Source organism: Convolutriloba macropyga, chromosome 11 (assembly GCF_964194025.1).
Source record: "Convolutriloba macropyga chromosome 11, txConMacr16.3, whole genome shotgun sequence".
Classification (NCBI taxonomy): domain Eukaryota; kingdom Metazoa; phylum Xenacoelomorpha; order Acoela; family Convolutidae; genus Convolutriloba; species Convolutriloba macropyga.
In genome coordinates, this window is record NC_134478.1 from 10,524,525 (window position 1) to 10,546,440 (window position 21,916).

At 32.9% G+C, this 21,916-nt stretch overlaps 2 protein-coding genes across 3 annotated transcripts in view; one reads left to right on the forward strand and one right to left on the reverse strand.

Moving 5' to 3' along the window:
* LOC142349594 (glutaminyl-peptide cyclotransferase-like) overlaps positions 1-21,916 on the forward strand; it is a 183,108-nt gene that overhangs the window by 79,294 nt on the left and 81,898 nt on the right. The gene's annotated exons all lie outside the window — the stretch shown is intronic.
* Positions 365-19,127, reverse strand: LOC142349276 (neuronal acetylcholine receptor subunit beta-3-like). Of its 2 annotated transcripts, none has more exons than XM_075400732.1 (5): positions 18,693-19,127; positions 11,549-11,693; positions 4,872-5,072; positions 1,292-1,702; positions 365-847 (listed from the first exon to the last, which is right to left on the reverse strand). In XM_075400732.1, exons 1-5 carry the CDS (start codon positions 18,897-18,899, stop codon positions 444-446), a joined length of 1,368 nt encoding a protein of 455 aa, XP_075256847.1. In that variant the 5' UTR covers positions 18,900-19,127; the 3' UTR covers positions 365-443. The 2 variants fall into 2 exon arrangements, with proteins under 2 accessions (XP_075256847.1, XP_075256846.1); XM_075400731.1 differs by having other exon boundaries at positions 1,292-1,708.

Genomic DNA, 21,916 nt, shown 5'->3' on the forward strand with positions numbered 1-21,916 from the left:
AATATATCGATCGGCCAAAATTGACTGAACAAAAAAAAACCCAGTGGAGTATATAGTTCCTCCCTCCCCACTAAAGTGGGGGTCGGAACAATAATCTACTATTTTGAACGATTAACTTGTAAGTTTGATGGTAACTTGTAATTTTTTTTGTAACTTTTCGGCAGAAAAACATGCAAGGTGGAGTATAGCATTGTATTGACTTGAAGTAAACCTACAAAGTTCTTACAAGTCAGTCGTTTCCAACCCAGGAATATAAAAGTTAAGCAATTGCTCAAATCTGCCATGATCATCATCATATATGAGTATTGAGTGTCAATAAAAGAAGTAAAACCTAATTGTTAATTCTTAAGTGAGCTAAGCCGCAAACAAACGAAAAAGAAGGAAACAGTTGGTAAAACATCAAAGATTACTCACAACATTAACTAATCTATTTTATCAATTTATCAATAGAAAGCTGCAAACATTATTACGAAAATTGAGATCACCATATGAGTATACAAAAACAAGCGGTCTAGAAATCGAGCGAAATGGTTCCAAATCAACTCTTCAGAAAATTTACATTCAGATTGCGAATCTTGTTCAATCACAGCTTTTTTGTCTGCATTTTGAAATTTATTTTCAACTTCACTCAACTTCTTTGAAATAGTCAAAGGCGTGATTGAATTGTTACTTCCGGTAGAATTTGAAATTGCTTCTTTCAGATAGGTGTGATCAAATTGATGAGGTTCCCGGACGTTTGATCTCGTGAAGGGCTTCAAACCGAAGAGAGGCATCGCTCTGCTTTGTAACAGGTTGCGAAGTTTTGCACTCATTTTGTGTGTCGTACCGTAGAAATGAAACTTCACAACTGAAAAGTCAAAATTGTTAATCACAAATCCAGTTTCAAAGAAGACTTTTGGCGGAAACATTTTCTCATCCTGTTATATGCCCCATCTTGGGGTGGGGGGTGGGGGGGGGGGGGGGGCATATTATTACCCAACCTTATTTTGCCCACATCTTTGATGAGCGCGAAGCCTCAGTTAAAGTATCGTAGATTTTATAGAAGGAGAAAATGACGGACAGATCTGTGAGAAACAATGAAAAAGTCGTGCTGATGAACGACAATATACTTTTAAGAAATCGTGAAGTCTTCTTTAATTCGCTGGCTCAATCTTGTAAGATATTGCTAGAATCTTTCACGATAATGGTCTCCAATGCTATAAGTCTGCTAAAACCATTATCAAGGTTAAAGACGTGCTTCAATTTGTTAAGCGAGGCCTTTTCACCGGGGCTGGGGGAGGGGGGATGTTACCTAAAATTGTGAAGAGAACGTCAATAGCCATGTGGCAAATAGCAGCCTCGCAAAAGTATCCCACTCTTGGAAAAGTCAGCGAACTCGGCGGCAACAAATCGTAAATCATACCCAATGACACAAACTGGGCTAAAAGAATCGTAATCGCGTATGAAATCTTTTCCCCGGATTCAACTGGAATTATGAATACCAGTCCGGATAAAAGGTAGAGAATTGAATTTGGTATGACGAATATTAAAATGTGGAATAAATGCCGCCTTCTGAGTTTGAGGTGGAATTCCACTATGTCGTAGATGCTTTCCCCGTCCCATGTTCGGGATGTGAGGGTGGCGTGAACAGGTTTTTCCAAATCCCACGCATCATTCTCTTGGTAGAACTCCAAAGGCATTCCGTCGCTTATTATGTACGGCTCTGAAACTCAGAATACTAGAATTAGGATACAAATTTCTATGAATTTTTATCTTCATTTTTTACAAAAAAAGCTTATGTAAATTATTTATCAGGCAAGAAGAACTGAATAAAAGATGCAATTATAACGTCTTAGGTAGAGAGAAATACAAAAAGTCTTCTGAAATTTTGAAACTATATTGAATTTCAATTACGTTGAAGGTGGTGCATTTTGTAGATCAGTTTTTAGTGTTGTCCGAGGTGAAAAACCAATACGCTAACCGCTGATAGCAGTGACGGATTTTTATTATTTATTTTCACAGATAGTGTGCTCATTTTCCACAATTAAATAATTGCAAAATTGTTTCAATTTAAGATCTTCAATGCTTTCGTAAAACTGGGCATCAAAATAATTAAAAATTTCTTAACGCTATCCAAAACAAAACTTCCAACATTTTTACATAAACTTATAGATAATTATACACACAGAAACCAATTCCTTTTAAAACAAAAATGGTAGGGGTCAGTGAATTAGCTTTTCAGGTTATGCTTCATTTAGTCAATGTGCTTGAAAAGAGGCATCACCGCAAGACAGGTTCCGGCCTATTTGAATTTCTTTCTAACGCTGATTGTTCTAATTCATTGTACTTTTTATACAGCGTTTGGACAATCAAATCTAATCTAATCTAATCAATTAGACAAAATCTTAGAGTCATAAAAGCTTCAAATCTTTTAAATTATTTAAGACCCAACTCAGAGACCATTAAATCATTAAATCAGAAATAATACTCAAGCCGCAATCTATGTAGTTGCAAAATTATTATTTTATCCATTTAAGCCGTTTAGTTTTGCAAATCTTGCATGCAATATTGCAAAAGAATCAGTTAAATAACCATCGGTGAGGCGTTTTCATTCTAGTCTAATTGACACGTTTTTAACTCTCGTGAAACTTTTATACAGCAACTGTAAACAACATTGACGGTATAAGTAAGCGTGACGTTGACCGTGCACAACAGCAAAAAAATTTTTATAGCTGTTGTTCACGCTTACCTGAAAAAAACATCATGGAAAAATGTAGCTGATGAAATGAAGCAAACGTGAAACAATTTTCATTAGCCTAACTGCTGTCTACAAATGCTTACTCTAATAAAATAGTGTCGTACAAACACTCCGACAATTTGGAGCAAATTTATTTGATAAAATTTGATAAAATTATCAGCAAAATATTGAATTCAAAAAATAGTTCCAAAATAATTAAATCAAGTTTTTACAAATGCAAATAACATTTTTAAACATATACATAAAACTTTTTATTTTTCATTAGGTTGTTTTATGGAGTAGAATTGCCATTGGTAGATTATTACAAAAAAAAACGAAACAATATGCAAGTGCAAGTGGATAAAATTCAACAACAATTAGTTCCAATTGTAAAATTTTAAATCTCCTTAATATATCTGAATACTAACGTCAGATATTTTATAATTTTGAATAAATTAAAGAAAATGACTAAAATTACAACGTCAAATAAATTCCATTCTTAAAAAACAAAACCGCAAGAAGCGCCTGTCTTTTTGATTAAATTGTTTGAAAAATTGAAATTGATTTGCAACAAAAAATAATGTTCCCCGCTGTGCTGGAGCAACCCTGTTTAACAAAAATGATGGGGAAATGAGTGATTGAGTGTAAAGTAACGTATCATATTAATAACTCATACTGTACAATCCTCAAAATCAGTAGTCGCAAAAAGTTGCATGTACTTTTTTAAAACTCAATGACTGGACGTTACGTTATTTCACAATGCTGAGTGAATTTAGCGTTTCAACTGCCTTACATTTACTTGTTCATCTCACAACATTAATTTAATACTTGATATCAGCTCTTAATTACCGCGAGAATTGATTTCATCTAGCCTATTTTTGCAAAAGAATCCCATCTGTGATAATTGCTTTTGGTAGGTAACATTTTCTCAGATGTTCTCAATTCCTGAGGTTCATGTGTTTCATTTATCTGATGTAGCACTCACCTTTTTGCTATCAAGTTATGTGAGCTAAGCACTCATTTGAATGTACTTTCCCAAACTAAATCCTGTAAAGCTGTTTTTGTTAACAATATCAAAATTTTGTGAGAAAGAGAATAATCTGGTTGAAAAAATATCAAAAGTTAATTTTGATTAAAAACTATTTGGATTTAATTTCAGGAAAAGATTTTGGACGTCTAAGAAATACAAATTTTGTCATTCTTGAAGCTAAAAGTTGATAATTTTTTCAAGAAAATTTTTAGAAGACAAAGAAATTCAGCATTCTTTTCAGCTAAACCAATTCACTGCATATCAACTAGTGACTACGAAGCCACTGCCAAAGTCGTTATAGATTTTTTCCTTCAACAAAAGTATGTTTAAATTTCTGCCCAGTTGTGTGTTTGCCAATTGCATACCTGCACAAAAAACCAAATGGTTAAAGAGTGCGATGCACTTAAAAAGTAAACTGTTATTTCTCTAACTTTATTTTTTCTTAACTGATGAGGTAGGCACAAAACGGGCAGTAAATAAGTGCACCCATAATTGTGGTCCCTCCTATTGAGTGGGCCCTAGTTTAGTGCTCGACGTACAAAAAGACCAAGGTCGACCAAAAATTGGTATGAAATGGCATTTGCTCTATTTTAGGCAGTATTAGCCCCCCCCCAGCCCAATAGACTTTTTGGATCTGTCATGAGTCGAAGTGTCTTACTCTGACTTGTAGCCTTAACTGATAATAAGTTACTATTTAATGAAACCAGACTTAGAAAATCATTTCGTTCCATAAATGAACTAAATAATTTATTTGTCACACGAAAATACACAATTAAAAAAGTTAGGGTTAATTTACCGATATGAGTTTATATCAACCTAATTTAAATTGAAGGTAAACTTTCAGCTAAATTGGGTCGAGCTAAAGTCGAGATGACAATGAAAGTCGAGCTAAAGTCTTTTCATAGGCAATTTGGGTCGAGCATGATCTTTTCGTACCTATTTTAGGTCGAGCATGATCTTTTCGTACCTATTTTAGGTCGAGTATGATCTTTTCATACCCACTTTAGGTCGAGCATGATCTTTTCATAAGTCGAGGCCTCAACCTGGGTTGACCATAACGAAAGGTACCTTAAATAAATGAAAACAATAATCTTAGATTAAATTAATGAAAAAAAAACAACTTACGTATTTGGAATATTTGTCTATCCGAAACCCAAGATCCAATTCGAACATCGCACTGGTGTTTGTCGAAAGGGAATGAAGTGATGTCGAAAGAACAGGCAATGTTCATTGTCACCATTGACGTCCAGAACAACACCATTCCAAAGTTATAGACCACTTGCCGGTTGTATGACTGGTACTTGATTTGAGTTGCGTCTAGAGGTACTGAAGCAATTTTGGACATTTTAAAAAATCCGGTTCTTTCCCACTATAGCCTCTGGTCATATAACTTATAGGTCATACAAACTATAGCCTCCCCCCATCATCATTGTAATTCCCCAGACATTTGAGAATTTTTATTGTGTAAGATCTTACAATTTCTTAGAAAATTGTCTTATAAGCACTTATATGATAATGCGTCGCCTGACTAAGACTTCGTAAGACAATTTATCAGGTCTTACACGATAAAAATTTTTGTCAGGTCTGATAAGATCTTACACGATGGAAGTTCACTTTTCTCAGATATTACACAATAAAAATTCTACCTGACCAAAAATGTTTATCAATTAAGATCTTATAAGAATCTTATAAGATCTTGTAAGATAAACATTTGGAAAGATATGACTCAAATTTTGATACGATTTTTATCAGATCTTATACAATAAAAAAAATTTTATGTGTGACAAGTTCTTCATATTGCAGGCAATTCAGGGATTGCTTTCAAACAGTAGCCAAAAAGCTACAGCATGCAACAATTAAATGTCAAAGCAACAAAGAGAAAATTATCTTATATTGTCTTTTGAGAATTAAAAAGTATTCTAGAAAAGGTTATTCGAGTGTTAAGGGCTTTCTCTTAGGTGGTGATTATCAAACTAGGCTGAAAATTTTTCTTCAAAGACAGAAGCTGTATTAGACTGCTAAGTTTAGCCATAGTACCTAGTTAACACTAAGTGTAAAAATGCTGCCAAAATAGAATCAACAAATATTTTTTGTTTCATTATTGGTTAGTTTACCGATTATTATTTTTTTCATAGGAAATTGTCTACGTTATACGGTTATACTGAAATGATTAAAACATGTCTCATCCGATCTTACACGATAAAAATTACGTGAACTTTCATCGTGTAAGATCCCATAAGGTACTTAACAGATCTTGTAAGATAACAATTCAGCAAAACTGAATTATTATTTTATAAAATCTGATAAGATATTTATCAGATATTATGAGATAACAGTTCAGCAGAATTGAAATATTCTCTTATGAGACTTGATAAATATCTTATCATCTTTTATACGATAAAAGTTCACGTAGGGCGGAATTTTTATCGTGTAAGACAGATAATATCTTACATAATAAAGATTTTTGATCAGAAACTTATCAGATCTTACACGATAAAAATTTTTGTCAGGTCTGATAAGATCTTACACGATGGAAGTTCACTTTTCTCAGATATTACACAATAAAAATTCTACCTGACCAAAAATGTTTATCAATTAAGATCTTATAAGAATCTTATAAGATCTTGTAAGATAAACATTTGGAAAGATATGACTCAAATTTTGATACGATTTTTATCAGATCTTATACAATAAAAAAAATTTTATGTGTGACAAGTTCTTCATATTGCAGGCAATTCAGGGATTGCTTTCAAACAGTAGCCAAAAAGCTACAGCATGCAACAATTAAATGTCAAAGCAACAAAGAGAAAATTATCTTATATTGTCTTTTGAGAATTAAAAAGTATTCTAGAAAAGGTTATTCGAGTGTTAAGGGCTTTCTCTTAGGTGGTGATTATCAAACTAGGCTGAAAATTTTTCTTCAAAGACAGAAGCTGTATTAGACTGCTAAGTTTAGCCATAGTACCTAGTTAACACTAAGTGTAAAAATGCTGCCAAAATAGAATCAACAAATATTTTTTGTTTCATTATTGGTTAGTTTACCGATTATTATTTTTTTCATAGGAAATTGTCTACGTTATACGGTTATACTGAAATGATTAAAACATGTCTCATCCGATCTTACACGATAAAAATTACGTGAACTTTCATCGTGTAAGATCCCATAAGGTACTTAACAGATCTTGTAAGATAACAATTCAGCAAAACTGAATTATTATTTTATAAAATCTGATAAGATATTTATCAGATATTATGAGATAACAGTTCAGCAGAATTGAAATATTCTCTTATGAGACTTGATAAATATCTTATCATCTTTTATACGATAAAAGTTCACGTAGGGCGGAATTTTTATCGTGTAAGACAGATAATATCTTACATAATAAAGATTTTTGATCAGAAACTTATCAGATCTTACACGATAAAAATTTTTGTCAGGTCTGATAAGATCATACACGCTGGAAGTTCACTTTTGTCAGATCTTACAAAATAAAAATTCTACCTGACCAAAAATGTTTAGCATTTAAGATCTTATAAGAATCTTATAACGTCTTGTAAGATAAACATTCGGAAAGATATGACTCATATTTTGATACGATTTTTATCAATCTTATACAATAGAAAAATTTTTATGTGTGACCAGTTCTTCATATTGAAGACAATTTAGGGATTGCTTTCAAGCAGTAGCCAAAAAGCTACAGCATGCAACATTTAAATGTCAAAGCAACAAAGAGAAAATTATCTTATATTGTCTTTTGAGACTTATAAAGTATGCTAGAAAAAGTTATTCGAGTATTAAGGGCTTTCTCTGAGGTGGTGATTATCAAACTAGGCTGAAAAATTTTCTTCAAAGACAGAAGCTGTATTGGACTGCTAAGTTTAGCCATAGTACCTAGTTAACAATCAGAGTAAAAATGCTGCCAAAATAGAATCAACAAATAGTTTTTGTTTCATTATTGTTTAGTTTACCGATTATTATTTTTTTCATGGGAACTTGACTACGTTATACGGTTATACTGAAATGATTAAAACATGTCTCATCCGATCTTACACGATAAAAATTACGTGAATTTTTATCGTGTAAGATCCCATAAGGTACTTAACAGATCTTGTAAGATAACAATTCAGCAAAACTGGATTATTATTTTATAAAATCTGATAAGATATTTATCAGATATTATGAGATAACAGTTCAGCAGAATTGAAATTTTCTCTTATAAGACCTGATAAGTATCTTATCAGCTCTTACACGATAAAAGTTCACGTAGGGCAGAATTTTTATCGTGTAAGACAGATAAGATCTTACATAATAAAGATTTTTGATCAGAACCTTATCAGATCTTACACGATAAAAAATTCCAAAATCACTGGAGTTACACCATAATAAGTGCTATAAATTCGTTGAAGACTATAATAGGGAAAACTCAATATACTTTCCTGGCAACTTTCAGCGTCGAAACCTCAGCCCAGGTCCTCAAATCAAGGCCCAATTGAGCCACATTACACCCTGGACGTGTACCTCAATTGTGAGTAAAATAATTGTTTCAGTAATATAGCCAATTCTGAGGTTGTTGTGATTATATTTTGGAATCTCAAAACTAAAAGATACGGAAGTGTGCCGGATAGATGTTAACGAACTCATCAAAATGACACTTAAACAAAGTTTATGCAATTACAAAGAACTTGCCGGTTTTATGACTGGTATTGAGCTTGTCTTAGTAAGAACAAAAGTATTTTAATTTTGCTCAAATAACTGAATTTATCGTTATCAGTCTACGTTATACGGTTATATTGAAATCATTAAAACGTGTCTTATCAGACCTTACAGAATAAAAATTCAGCCCTACGTGAATTTTTACCGTGTAATATCTGATAAGATATTTAACAGATCTGATAAGATAACAATACAGCAAAATTGAATTATTTTTTTTTGAAAATCTGATAAGATACTTATCAGATCTTATAAGATAACACTTCAGCAAAAATGAATTATTTTCCTGTAATTCTGATAAATATCTTTTATTTTTATCATGTTTTACAGATAAGATCTTACACGATAAAGATTTTTGATCAGAACCTTATCAGATCTTACACGATAAAAATTCCAGAATCACTGGAGATATACCATAATGAGTGCTATATTTTCGTTGAAGACTATAATAGGAAAAACTCAATATACATTTCTCGCAACTTTCAGCGTTGAAACCTCAGCCCGGGTCCTCAAATCAAGACCCAATTGTGCCACATTATACCACGGACGGTTGCCTCAATTGTAAGTAAAATAATTGTTTCAGTAATATAGCCATATCTGAGGTTGGTTGCGATTATATTTTGGAATCTCAATACTAATATATACCGAAGTCTGTCGGATAGATCTTAATGTTCATCGAAATGACACTTTAAACAAAAATTTGATGCAATTACCAAAAAATTTGCCGGCTTTATGACTGGTCTTGAACTTGTCTTAGTAAAAACAATAGTATTTTAGTACTGTGCAAATAGCTGAGTTTATCGAACATTTAAAAATTGAGAGTCAATCTCTGTGCAGTCAACACATCGGAAAACATAGTTAATTGAAACGTTTTTTGAACAGGCATTTTTGAGCCCTAATTGCTACATATGAGCCCTAATAGCCCAATTTTCAATATGTCATTTTAATTAGGAAAGAAATGGTCATTTGACATTTGAAGCGCGAGATAATTTGAAAGAGACCAGGATGCACGGTTTGGCTCAATCTTTGAAATTGCGTATTAATTAATTTACGACTATTTGTCTCTGTTCAACTCGCTTATAGCTCGACAAAAAAATTACAAAACTTGTTCTAGGGTTGCGGTTTTCTCAAAAAATTTTATCATCAATAAGTCAATTGTGGGTTTTGTACCCCTCTTTTTAACAAGAAGGCTGACCTAGCACTGTGCGTTAAAGTTTTTTGCTAATATTTCCAATATAAGTAATGTAAATTAGCCTCGAATAAATTATTTTTTAATGAAAAACGAACATTTGCTTTTGTCTGCTTAAGAGTGTCACAAAAACCCTCATAGATGTTTTTATGTGACCTTCACGTTCAAATTTTTATGATAAATCGTGGACAAATTTGCTTTGCGATTGTTTTATTTATACTGTTTTTTTTATCGTACTGATTGAACGTCAAAATTGTTGCTTTTCTTTGTTTCATACGAAACGAGTAACTAAATATCCATTCATTTGTGTATAAGAAAAACATCATTTATGTATAAGAAAAACAACCGCAAAAATTAAAATTGTTTTTGGTTTATTTGATCATTGTTGCAATCCTAGTTAATACAAATTTTTTATCGGAGTTTAATCGGAATAATAATTTGAAAGAGACATGAACTTTTTTCTATCTGCTTCTGTCTAAAAATTGTGAGTCACAATTATAATGGTTTACCTCACCCCGTTTATATGTCTTTCTATGACAGGAAGAGAAGATTTTATAATTGGTCTTTGTGTAGCGCAGGCTGAATTCCAGGAGAAAACCAACTTCTGATCAAATTTTTTCGAATCGCATTGAAATTTTTATTCACATATCAACACCTATTATTGGCTGAAAATGTTTTTCAGACCAGGTAGTTTTTCACCTATCAAACTTAAGTGCGCTCGAATCCCAATTGATCAAAAAGTTTTCACCTGATTAATCTTCGATGTTTGAGTTTTAAAGAACATAAGTGTTCATAGGAATCACACTGATGTGCCTTCAAGTTTTTAATTGAAATTTATATTGCTTGATTATTCAACCGAAATTGAGATTATATTTACATCTTAATATCATTGATTAGTGCCTCTTCTTTTAATCGTAAGAGAAACACATAAATTGCCCCAAATTTCTCTTCAATCCAACCCCAACTCTTTGACCGTATATGATTTGGTAATCCATTTGTGGGCGCTTTTCGATAAAAATCCTTTGTTTTCTGTTTTTTTTTTTTGGCAAAACAAGTTGTTTCGTTCTTCTGTTACCCGCGGTTTGCCAGCAGACGCTACTTTTTAAAAGCTACAGATGTTCCTCTGTGCATCAATTTTGCATAACATAACTAAACCAAACTTGGTAGTGATAAATAAGTTCAGCTGGCCAAAAAATTAACTTCGAGTGAAATATCTTGACAGTGATCAAAACTTCTTCAAATATAACAAAATTTTTTGCCCCGTTTATTTGTCGATTTAAATTGTAAATGTCCACTGTAAATGATTAGCTGACAAAATTAGTATAAATATTCCACTAATTGATAGATGTGAGAGAGCGATTGATTTGAATACTTTCAACCTCGTCTCTAGTTTGATATGAGATCATACAAGATAAAAAAGAGCAAATATTTATAGCCAAATTCTTCAGAAAAATGTTTGAATGAGTTTCAAAAGTGAGCTTTGAATGAAGATGAAAACCTAGTCGTTAGTTTTGAGCAGTCTTATAGCATTAATTCTGCATAAAATATGTCATTGCTTCATTTCTGCTTGTAAAGTAAAGCAGTTCTGTCTTATTTAGTTTTAATGTTTTTTCTTGAAATTTACTATACCTATTATTGTCAAAATATTTTAAACTTGTCCTGATGTCCTTGTAAAAAATACTGGCATAAAAAATTAGTACCGTCCGCAAATTGGACCACATCACAGTCGATTTTTACTCTTTTTGAGAAGTCAATATCATACAACATGTTGCTATTCACAAAATGACAGGCGCTCCTGGAGGCGTAAAAGTTTTATGTAGAGTATTATGCTCACTAGGCTTTCAGAACAGATCCCATTTGGCTCTGGAGTCACAAACAAGCCTGGGATAAAGTGACACCCACCTATGTCCGCGGACCAGTAAGTGTCGGTCGGGACAGTGACGAAGTAGTGCCATCCGGTCTCAGACGTATTCCAGTAGGCAGAGGGGGAGTAATAGAAGGCATACACCCACAACTGAACTGTCAAGTATCCCTCTTTCTCATTCACCTAAACATCATCTTCATAGTTTTTGAAATAAAAAACTTATAATGATTTCATGACTGAATTTCCTAGTCGATATCTAGACTCAATGAAAGAATCTGCAATTTTAAGGAGAACTTTACGAGCCACTGCCCCTACAAATATATTTGAATTAATTTTGCGCAAATTTGAGAAATTATCATATATAAAGTATAATACCAATTATAGTCTTTTATTACAGTATAATTTGCTATGGTTGCGTGGCAACACAAGCGATATTATTATGCTAAATAGTTGTTCGCATAATTTTAATGATAGGGTAAAATTTTGGGTAAATTTTGGGTATTCCGTCACATAGGGTATTTTGTACCCACACGAAATTACAATAGTCTATTGTTGAATAGTCGTGTAAACCGTTAAGTATAATCGTTCCTTTCGCCATTTTGAACACTAAGGGCAATTTTACATGAATTAAGATGCGCTTTGTGGAATTAAAGAGGTAATACGGAAGGCAAGGCAATCAGACATTAACCGAATTACAGTTCAGAACCTACAATCGACCTATAATCGAGACAAAAACGTTTCATTGGCCTGTACATCGTCTTTTCACAGGTCAGTTTCCCCGTCCACAGTCTTGTCTTGCCCAAAGTCTGTCAAGAGTATATTTTTTTGACGTAAACCCTATTTTGAATATTAGTTGATAGTTTTTTCTTCAAGACTGCAATTCTCAAACTTTCCCCTAGTATTTCCATTCAGTATTTTCCTTCAGTACTTCCACACAGTATATTATCTGGCGTCGATTCTCATTTATTTTTACACTAAAACCAAAAGTTATAGCCAAACAGCAATCAACCTTAAAGTTTTTTCACCATCAGTTCGACAAAATTGGGAGTTGATGTCTGTTGTAAAGGACCACATCCCTACCTCAGTTCATAACGTGGGTTCATAACGCCAGATATGTCTAAAAAGTTCAAATATTTTTTGCTCTATTGTTCGCTGGCCCAAAAAATTAGAACTTTCGACAGCACATTTTTATCACAATTTTTATTGTCCACTACGATATGAACGTCTCCAAATTTCTCATTACGCTTTCGGCATCAATATAAATTTAAAGTGCTGCTACAAAACTGAGAATGTTTGAGATAACAATCGCCAAAAAAATTCAAATTTTGACTGGAGCAGGTTTTTTATACCTCATTTTTATTCTGTTGGGCATCAAGTGGTATCTAGAATAGGGAATATGTAGAAAACAAGCGATTTGTAAACAAACAATTAAACAAATAAACAAATAATCTGCTCGCTGGTTTTTCCAGCAAGCAGATTATTTATTCTGAAAAAAAAAGAATTTCGGAAATTCACGAAGCGCGTATTGATACAATAATGAAAGATGTCACAAAATCCAATTTGTAAAACAGGAATGTTTGACAAAATCGCATGAGTTACTTTAACATTTCCAGCTAATTTTTTAAAACTATATCTATTTTCGTGTTCGGAAAAAATGAAACGTTACAAAAATTTGATAGCTCAACCGATGCTACGACGAAATTCAGACTTGAAATGCTTTTTTTAACTTTAAAAAGTTTGCAGGTTATTGCAGTGCTCTCATGTTTTCTAGTTTTTTCAGAGTTTTGCGTCCTTTTAATAAAAAATATTGAGCATATTATTGATCTTTAAAAATCAAGGCTGAAAAAACTGAATATTTCAAAACAATACTATTATCACAGACTAAAGTTGCAACCTATATAGTGATAGTTTTACGTGAAAGTCTCAGACGCAAAAAAAGTGGCCATAGTCACCAAAAAAAAGAACAATGCTGCTCATAAAAAGAAAAGTCTGAATTGTGGGGAATAAAAAGAAACAACGGGCAGCTGAGAACAGGCCGCATTAGCCTAATGCTGTTCCACGGTTCCGCTGTTACGCAGGAACCAAATTATTTTTATTTTTACTATTAATATTATTATTATAGTTTTTTTACAACATGAGAGTTGTGAACTCAAAATGATATTTGTATATTACCTTTCCCGTAAACGTACCTTTGGAGAACACGAGCACACTATTACATAAATTTCAAAACGGAGAAAATCTTGTTTAATATAACCCATCCTTATTTTTTGTCTCTTTTTGCATGCGTAATCATAGGAAATTTCAATTTTTCTTTCAATGCCTAATTAATCAGTTGACTAATATTTTCCCCAGAAAAATTTCAATGAAAAAATGTGTATTTTATATCTGACTTGTAAACTTTAATTGGCTGATTGTGAAAGTAGTTAATTTATCAATTTGTTGAAAAAGTAGCATTTGCTTGTTTAAAATGTAATCCAGATTTTATCACTAACTAGAATTGATCAGCAGATCTTTCCTGAGAGTTCTTTCAACTTCTACGACAGGTTATAAAACATACTACAGGGAAGAACATTTTAAGGTGGTTATTTGATAGATTTGTTGCTGTTTTTGGCAAAAGTTTTTTTTTAAAGTTCTTTTTCTGCATTGTTTTCATCAACAAAACACTTGCTAGAAATTGATTTAAATTAAAAAAGATATGCTCTTGGAAATGAAAAATCGAAGGTCTATCACATTCAATTTTGATTGCGTACTTTTCCAATGTCTTCCTGAAAGGACAGAGTCTGAGTTGACGAAATATCACGTAAAATATTGAATAATAATATCACAAAACACAGAAGTCACATTACGTTGGCTTGGGATAATAATCCTGACCCATTAAATGTCTTTATATAATAATAATAATTTGTTTACTGGTGTCTTTACAGAATAAGTAGAGCACTTACACAGTTGATCAATACATATAACAAAGAGCACCAGAAAGATCGCCATTAGACATTAAGGTCCGTTTTCAGGCGTCTCATAGTCGGAAGAGAAATTTCATGTTATTTATTGTAAAAGTTATTTAATGGAAATCAAAATTAAAGTGATAGCAAGAAAAAAATGATAGTATTAAAATGATTTCAAGTTGGTCATAATTTTTGAGGAATAAAGTTTCCATTTTCAGCCATAAATTAACCTAGTGAGTTGTTCATTCAGAAAAAAATAAATTTCTAGCTTTTCGTGAGCAAAATTATTTAACTGTGCACCGCTTAAATTTTTCACTTTTGTTACAAAATTAGAATCCAGGTTGAGAAAAACGTTTAAGAGTTTTCGTTTTTTTTGACAGACTGTTTTCGTTAAAAGATGAATTAAGGGGCACAGCTTCAACTCGTTTTTCGTATGAGCAAAGTTTTGACAGTTCATTTTGTGTAATGAAGTGATTTATGTCCATGATGGCTCCTGGGCCGAAAAAACTATGTATTTCTCTCTGATGAGAGAAACTGAGTCAAACTTTCGAAAAAAAAGATTACTTTTAGTATTCTATTAATTTTTGCATCGATTTTCTGCATAGTAGCATTACTGGCAGTCCCAAAGACTAGAATCCCTTATTGAACCACTGGGTTAAAATAAGTGTTGAAAATCTTGATCAATTGGCTGCGATTTAAAATTTTTCTCAATTTACAGAAAATTCCGCAAAATTTTACCAATTTTTCTTCTACGCGTTTCGAGTGTTCTCTAAAACATAATTTTTTGTCAATCGTTATGCCCATATAACTTAAAAAATAAGATTTTCAAGGCACTTTCCGTTCATTGTAAAGACATGATTTCTGTCATGCCTAATCTTAAAGGTCATGGTTTTACTTTTATCCGTGTTCAGTGTAAGTTTCTTCATTTTAAGCCAGTTTTCTGTCTGAGATAAGATCTGTTGATGATCCCGACAAGCATTTGCTTTATTTGATTTTGTGTGAACTGCAGTATCATCAGCATAGAAAATGAAGTTCGAGCATGGACTGTTGGTTTTCAAATCATTTATATAAACAATGAAAAGAAGTGGGCCTAATTTATACCGTTGTGGTACCCCGTATTCGACTTCTGTCATTTGCGACTTCCTTTGTCCAGACTGTACAAATTGTTTCCTATTTTTCAAATAAGATTCCAAAATAGTATAAACAGGACCCCTTAATCCATACATTTTAAACTTTTGGAGCACAATTTTTCAGTCAATAGTATCGAAAACTTTACGTACATCTAAAATTGTGCAATAGGTGTGCTCCGTATAAGAATGTTTTGATGATCGTATCAACTCAACCAAAGTTCTAACTGCGTCAACAGTTCCTTTTTCCCCCTAACACCGAATTGTTTGCTGTTTAAAATTTCAAAGTCTTTGAAATAGTTCGAAAAACAATTTAGAATATTTTTTTCTAAAATTTTACCAAGAGTTGGTACGAGAGATATTGGGTTCACTTTTTTCACCTTCTTTATGTAGAGGTATCACTGATGCTATATTCAATGAGTCCGGAAAAATGCCTTCCTGTAAACATGCGTTAATCAGTTTGGATAGGTAGCGCGCGGTTGTAGCTGCTACAGATTTTATAAATATATATATAGAATCCATAAAGCATTCGCTGTATTTTGACTTAGACTCCCGGACAACTCTAAGAACTTCTTTTTTACTCGTTGGTAACGAAAACATAGATTGAACTTGTTGAATTTTTAGTGAACACTCACTTTGTCTAAATTTTTAATTCAAATTTTCACCAATTGTTGCAAATAAGTGATTGAAATAGTTTACTTCCTTTTGAATGAGATTTTGTACTTTTTCTCGTTCATTTCCACTAAGGTTTCTTATTAATTGAAAAAGTTTACTGTTCGATTTTGCTGCATGCTTTTTCATTATTTTATGATGAAATTGTTTCATTTTTACTTTCACCATACAATTGACTTTTTTATTTTGTTCTTGGTACTTTTCTTTTGCCTTAGTTGTTTTTGATTTCATACTTTCACTGAACATCCAATTCTTTTTTGCAGTTTCTCTTTTCTATTGGTTATCAACCCAGCTGTGATGGTTTTTGTTTTCTACAACCTGCTTGGGAAAATATCTGTCCAAAATTGATTTCAGTAGATTTTGAGGCTCTTCAAACTTGTTATCAATTGTCTTGTATTTCTCACAACTTTCCAGTTTTGATATTTCATGACTCAGAATAAAATTTATTTTTTCAATAGGGGATATATTTTTAAGTTTTTGCCAGTTTCTTGCAGTGATGTACTCAAGTTTGTTTTCCATCTGTGTTCCTGTCTGAAAATCAAGAAATACAGAATAAGGATCAGATATACATGTTTTTTAGCGTTTAAATCTGCTGTAAAATTGCAAAAAAAGATGTCTAAATTTTATTTTGAGCATTCGGTTTCTCGCGTGATTTAATTTTTCATCAATTATTTTCATACAACATCAATTCATAATTTCCTTCAACGTCTCCCGTTTCTGATTGTTCTTCAAAAAGTTGATATTAAAGTCACCGCAGACAATATTAAAAGATTACGGTTCTATTATTAAACTGAAAAAATAACTCGCAATTTTTGTAAGGGTTTCCGTGTCAACTGAATTGGGAGGAATATACTTGCAAGTTACATAGATGACGGTTTCGACGGTTCAAGTAACTCTCATAGTGATTGCCTGAAGTCCATTTAAATTACACGAGTAAACAACTTTTGCTTGTAGAGATTTCTTAAATAAAATAGCAACACAATCTCCTCTTTTTTTCTGTTGATATTAACGAGAGGTCTTTAACCCTCTAGGAACATTGATTTTGTGTTATGAAATTCCTTGAGCCAAGTTTCCGTCAGACGGATTGCCGACGGTTTCTCGTTTAGGCTTTTTAGTAAAACTTGTAGATCATCAAAGTTTTTGGTTAGTGAACGAATGTTTTCAAGCATGATTTGGAACAGTTCGACATGTTTATCGATAAGAGTTGAAGTTTTAACTTAATTGATTATCTAACTAGCTACGCAGGCCGCCAGACACAGCCTAATGTAAAAAGTTTACAAATGATTGATAAATGAAAATGAAAAAATACAAAAACTCAAGACAAAAGCAGAAAAGGCAAAAAAAGCAAAAAAAACTTTCAGCAGATTTTTAGTATCAAATGGAATCAGTTCCCGCAAAAATCACAGGAAGAGAAGAACAATGATTACAAATTTACTCTTCTTTAACCCCTGTCTTTTAAAAAGACTGCGTATATCACAGTCCGAAAAGACTACTTGCGGAAATCACAAGTAGAGTTAAGGACAGAGAACTTTGCTAACCAAAGATTTTAACCAGCTGGTGCTTTTCTGTAGTGTCAGGTGCAAAAATGATACTAATTTTTAGAATCGTAATAAAAAATAAAATTGCCCTTCCGGTTGAACATGATGAGAATTTTTGAGTTATGGAAACAGAAAGCACATTTCAATATAAATCAAGAACAATTATTTTGATTCAGATTTCGTTTTCTAGTTCTCATCTTATTTTACTATTTTTGTCGTATGGCAGCGGGAGATCTGACGTCTACATCATCGTCTTGAACATTACGCTTTTTAATGGTTGTAAGCTTGTCTAATTCTTCTATTTCGTTCACCCGAACAAATTGAGGTTTTGTTCGTTGTTTGCAACGCGCACGGAAACAACGCAATTGTGTGTTGTTGTAATTAAGTTGCGTTTCGTAGCCTCTGCTTTGATTTGAGCCTCAGATTCAGGGAGTGGCTCGTTTATGTAGATATTGTTTCCATTGGTTGCGTTTTTCTTGTTTCGTAAGCCTCGTCTTTTCTTAAACGGCCTGCGTAGTTTCGTTTTATAGACGTAGAAACATCAAGGTCAAAAAGAAAGAAAGAAATAGAGCAACCGCTCTGTATGAAAACTTTTCTATTATCAGGATTGATTCAGAACTTTGATCTTGTCACTTCTTACAAATATCAGTTTTGTCTGAGTCATGGTGAAAACTTGTAAGTCTAAATCCATATTTGCCAGACTGCTAAACTTACAATTAGGCGTACCCCAGTACTGATACAGACTTGAATTTCGGTCCCGGCCTTTACTTTAGTACCATCTTTTCAGAAACTAATCATACAAATCTTGCAATCAAGATTTGAACCAATTCGTTGAAGTTTAAATGGCTAAAATGAAGCTGTTAATTTTTTCAACTTGAAAAAGAAACGAAAATGAGGTACCTCAGAAATTTGATTCAGGTCCGCAAACACAAAGACAGATTTGTTCAGTAGGTCATCGGGTGGAAAACTTTGCGGTAAAACTCTTGAAAGATGTTCTAGAATATTCTGCTCATGTTGAACTCCATTGGTGTAATTCGACCCGTTGGAGACTAAAATTTTCCAGCTCAGTACAGTAAAATAAATTACAAGAAAGTTACAATTACTCATTATTTTAGACCTTTGAGCGCGTATAACAGTTTAGAGAAGAGAAAAATGTAATTTTGTCGAATATGTAAAATGAATAACGGTCAGTTTTTTTGACAGATTTGAATTCTGAATTACAATTGGTTTTGTCACATATAATTTTTTACTCATCAATATGATTGCCATTACCTGGTTTTTGTTATAAAAAACCTTTTGTGCGTATTTTTGTTCTTTGTCTATTTTTGACGATACGTGCAGTGTAGTATATGGTTAATATTTAATATTTGATTATTAATATTTATTGCTAACAAACACAAAGCAAAATACGTCGCATTTTAATCGCTGAATTTGGTAATTTCAAAAATAGAAACCAACATGTCTGATCAAAATTCACTTATCGGCAGAACAAATTTGAAAATATGAGACGGAATTGAAAAAAAATGGCACGAAAGCGTGAATAGGTTTCATTACTCTGATGACGTCACTGAGAAAATATGACGTTCGTCAATAAACCGTACAGGTGTCAGACGCAAGTCGATTTGTTTTCCTTATAGTTTTGCGGAAACACTAAACCTTGCTTGGTGTACGCAAATCGCAAGTTTGAAATTTTGGCAATAAGGTTTTCGAATCTGCCCAGTGCAATGCTTCCCGGTAAAAATGGAATTTTCCCGATAAATTTCCCTGATTTCCCGGCGGGAAAATTACCAGGAATCACACCGGGATTGACATTTAATGGTAACTTACGGTAATTTCTCGACATCGTTACCGGGATTACCAGGAACTTTGTCGGGAAATTATCAGGAAATTCGGGCATGATTTCGGGAAAATACCAGGACAACCAGGTGATTACCGGGAAGTTACCAGGATAAGCGGGGAAACCTTTCAGGAAATTACCAGGATACGCGGGGAGACCTTCCAGGAAATTACCAGGATAAGCGGGGAAACTTTTCAGGAAACTAGCAGGATAAGCAGGGAAACCTTGCAGGAAATTAGCAGGATAAGCAGGGAAACCTTGCAGGAAATTCCAGGAGAAGCGGGAAACTTTCCAGGAAATTACCAGGATAAGCAGGGAAACTTTCCAGGAAATTACCAGGATAAGCAGCGATACCTTGCAGTAGTTTAACAGGATAAGCGGGAAACCTTCCAGGAAATTCCAGGATAAGCGGGATATCTTGCAGGAAAATACCAGGATAAGCAGGAAACCTTACGGGAAACTCCAGGATAAGCGGGGAAACGTGCCAAAAAATTCCAGGACACGCAGGGAAACCTTTCAGGAAACTAACAGGATAAGCGGAACAGTACTACGGTTCAGTTGTAATACTTTATTAAATATTTGAGCACATTAATCAATTTCATTGCTAGAATTACAATACCGCTGTACACTCCACAATACGTTAATATCAATTGTAATTTAGTTCAACGAAATTTATATCACAGGTTGGCACTGCAGATTTTGTTTCTCATGTAGAAGTGAAGTTTATTCTGTACCTCTAGACATGTTGAATAAATTTTTGAATTTGGATAAAAAATTGAGTTTTTGTTCCGACCCCACTTGGGAGGAACAATATACTCAAATGGGATTTTTTCTGTTCAGACAATTTTGGCCGATCAATATATTCATCGTAGACAAATGTGAGTGGTATCATTGAAAATCGCGTCCAGCGTAGAAATCGGAATGAAGAAAATTTTTTTGAATTTCGTATTTTTTCGAGGAGTTATCTGGATTGAAAGTTTCATCTGAACACAGGATATGAATATTTGGTTCACTTTTTTTCACTTTAGCGTAATTCTTGTTCGAATTATCAAATATACCATAAAAAATTTATTTCAAAAGCAACCTTCACGCTACAAAATGCATCCATTTGGTGTTCCTATAAACGAAAGGCAATTAAAAGTTTTCTATCAAAAATTTGAATTCTATTTGAGTGCTGTCTCTTTAGAAAAACTTTTATATTTTTTTTGTTTGAGAAAAAAGAGTAGTCACCCTTCATCTCGAGGTTCCGTTAATGAAAACAAAGCCAATGAACAGAAAATTTGCTATCAAAGAATCGCTCATATTTTTTTGTCTTCGACACTGAATGTTCGTAATTTTTTTTTGATATTTTGCTTTCTTTGAGTTTTTTAAATTTTTGAAGCCCTATGACATAGTGACGTTGACTAAAAGTGCAATAGTCCTCCTAATGATTTTTAACTGAAACTATCCAGTGCTTTGAGAGGAGAGCTAATGGATGTTAAGACATTAAAAGTAAATTTTCAACTTTTTTCTGAACATTAGCCGATCTTAAATTTATTTTTGCAAACTGGAAGTCACTCTCAGTAATCACAGTAATGCACTGCAACCAAAATAAATCGGGCTAATTGTTTATCTTCAATTATTGGCTTTATGACTTCAAAGCGACGAAATTCCATATATAATTTTCATTTTTAGCAAAGTTTTTCGTAATATTTTTCCTTTTTGGAATTTTATCGCATTATCCTAATATTGATAGTTCCCAATATCTCAGAGAATAAGTTGAGAGAATCAAGGATCAAGTTTTCAGAGGAGAGCTTTTGGGTTAAATGGCATGGACACTTTCTTCTCGCAATTTTCTAATGAATTTTTGGTATTTACCTGTATTTATTATTGTTTTCATAGTCATAAGACCGATTTTGGTGTCTGATTGCTGACTGGTTCACAACAAACAGCATTTTCCCCCATCGAAGAATAATGTAGCGTGTTTATTGTCTTCCGTTGAGAGCTATTGAATTTGAAGTGGTTGAAACTACGGGTTTTCTCAAAGATTCCGTTGTTTGGAGATATTTGTTCAAAATTGTTCAATTTTTGAACTCTTTTAGCTAAAGAAAGAAAAATCCTATTGTTTATAAGGAGTTAATTGAAGATGAAATAAGTTTTAGCAAAATATCTTTTTCTTTATGGCTTCGACCCTTTTGTCTCATTTTTTTTCGATTTCGCTGATTTATTTTAGTTTTTTTTATGCTTTATGGAGTCGTAAACTGCTGAGATATCTCGTAGGCTTCTAGATAAGGATTGAACAATTGAT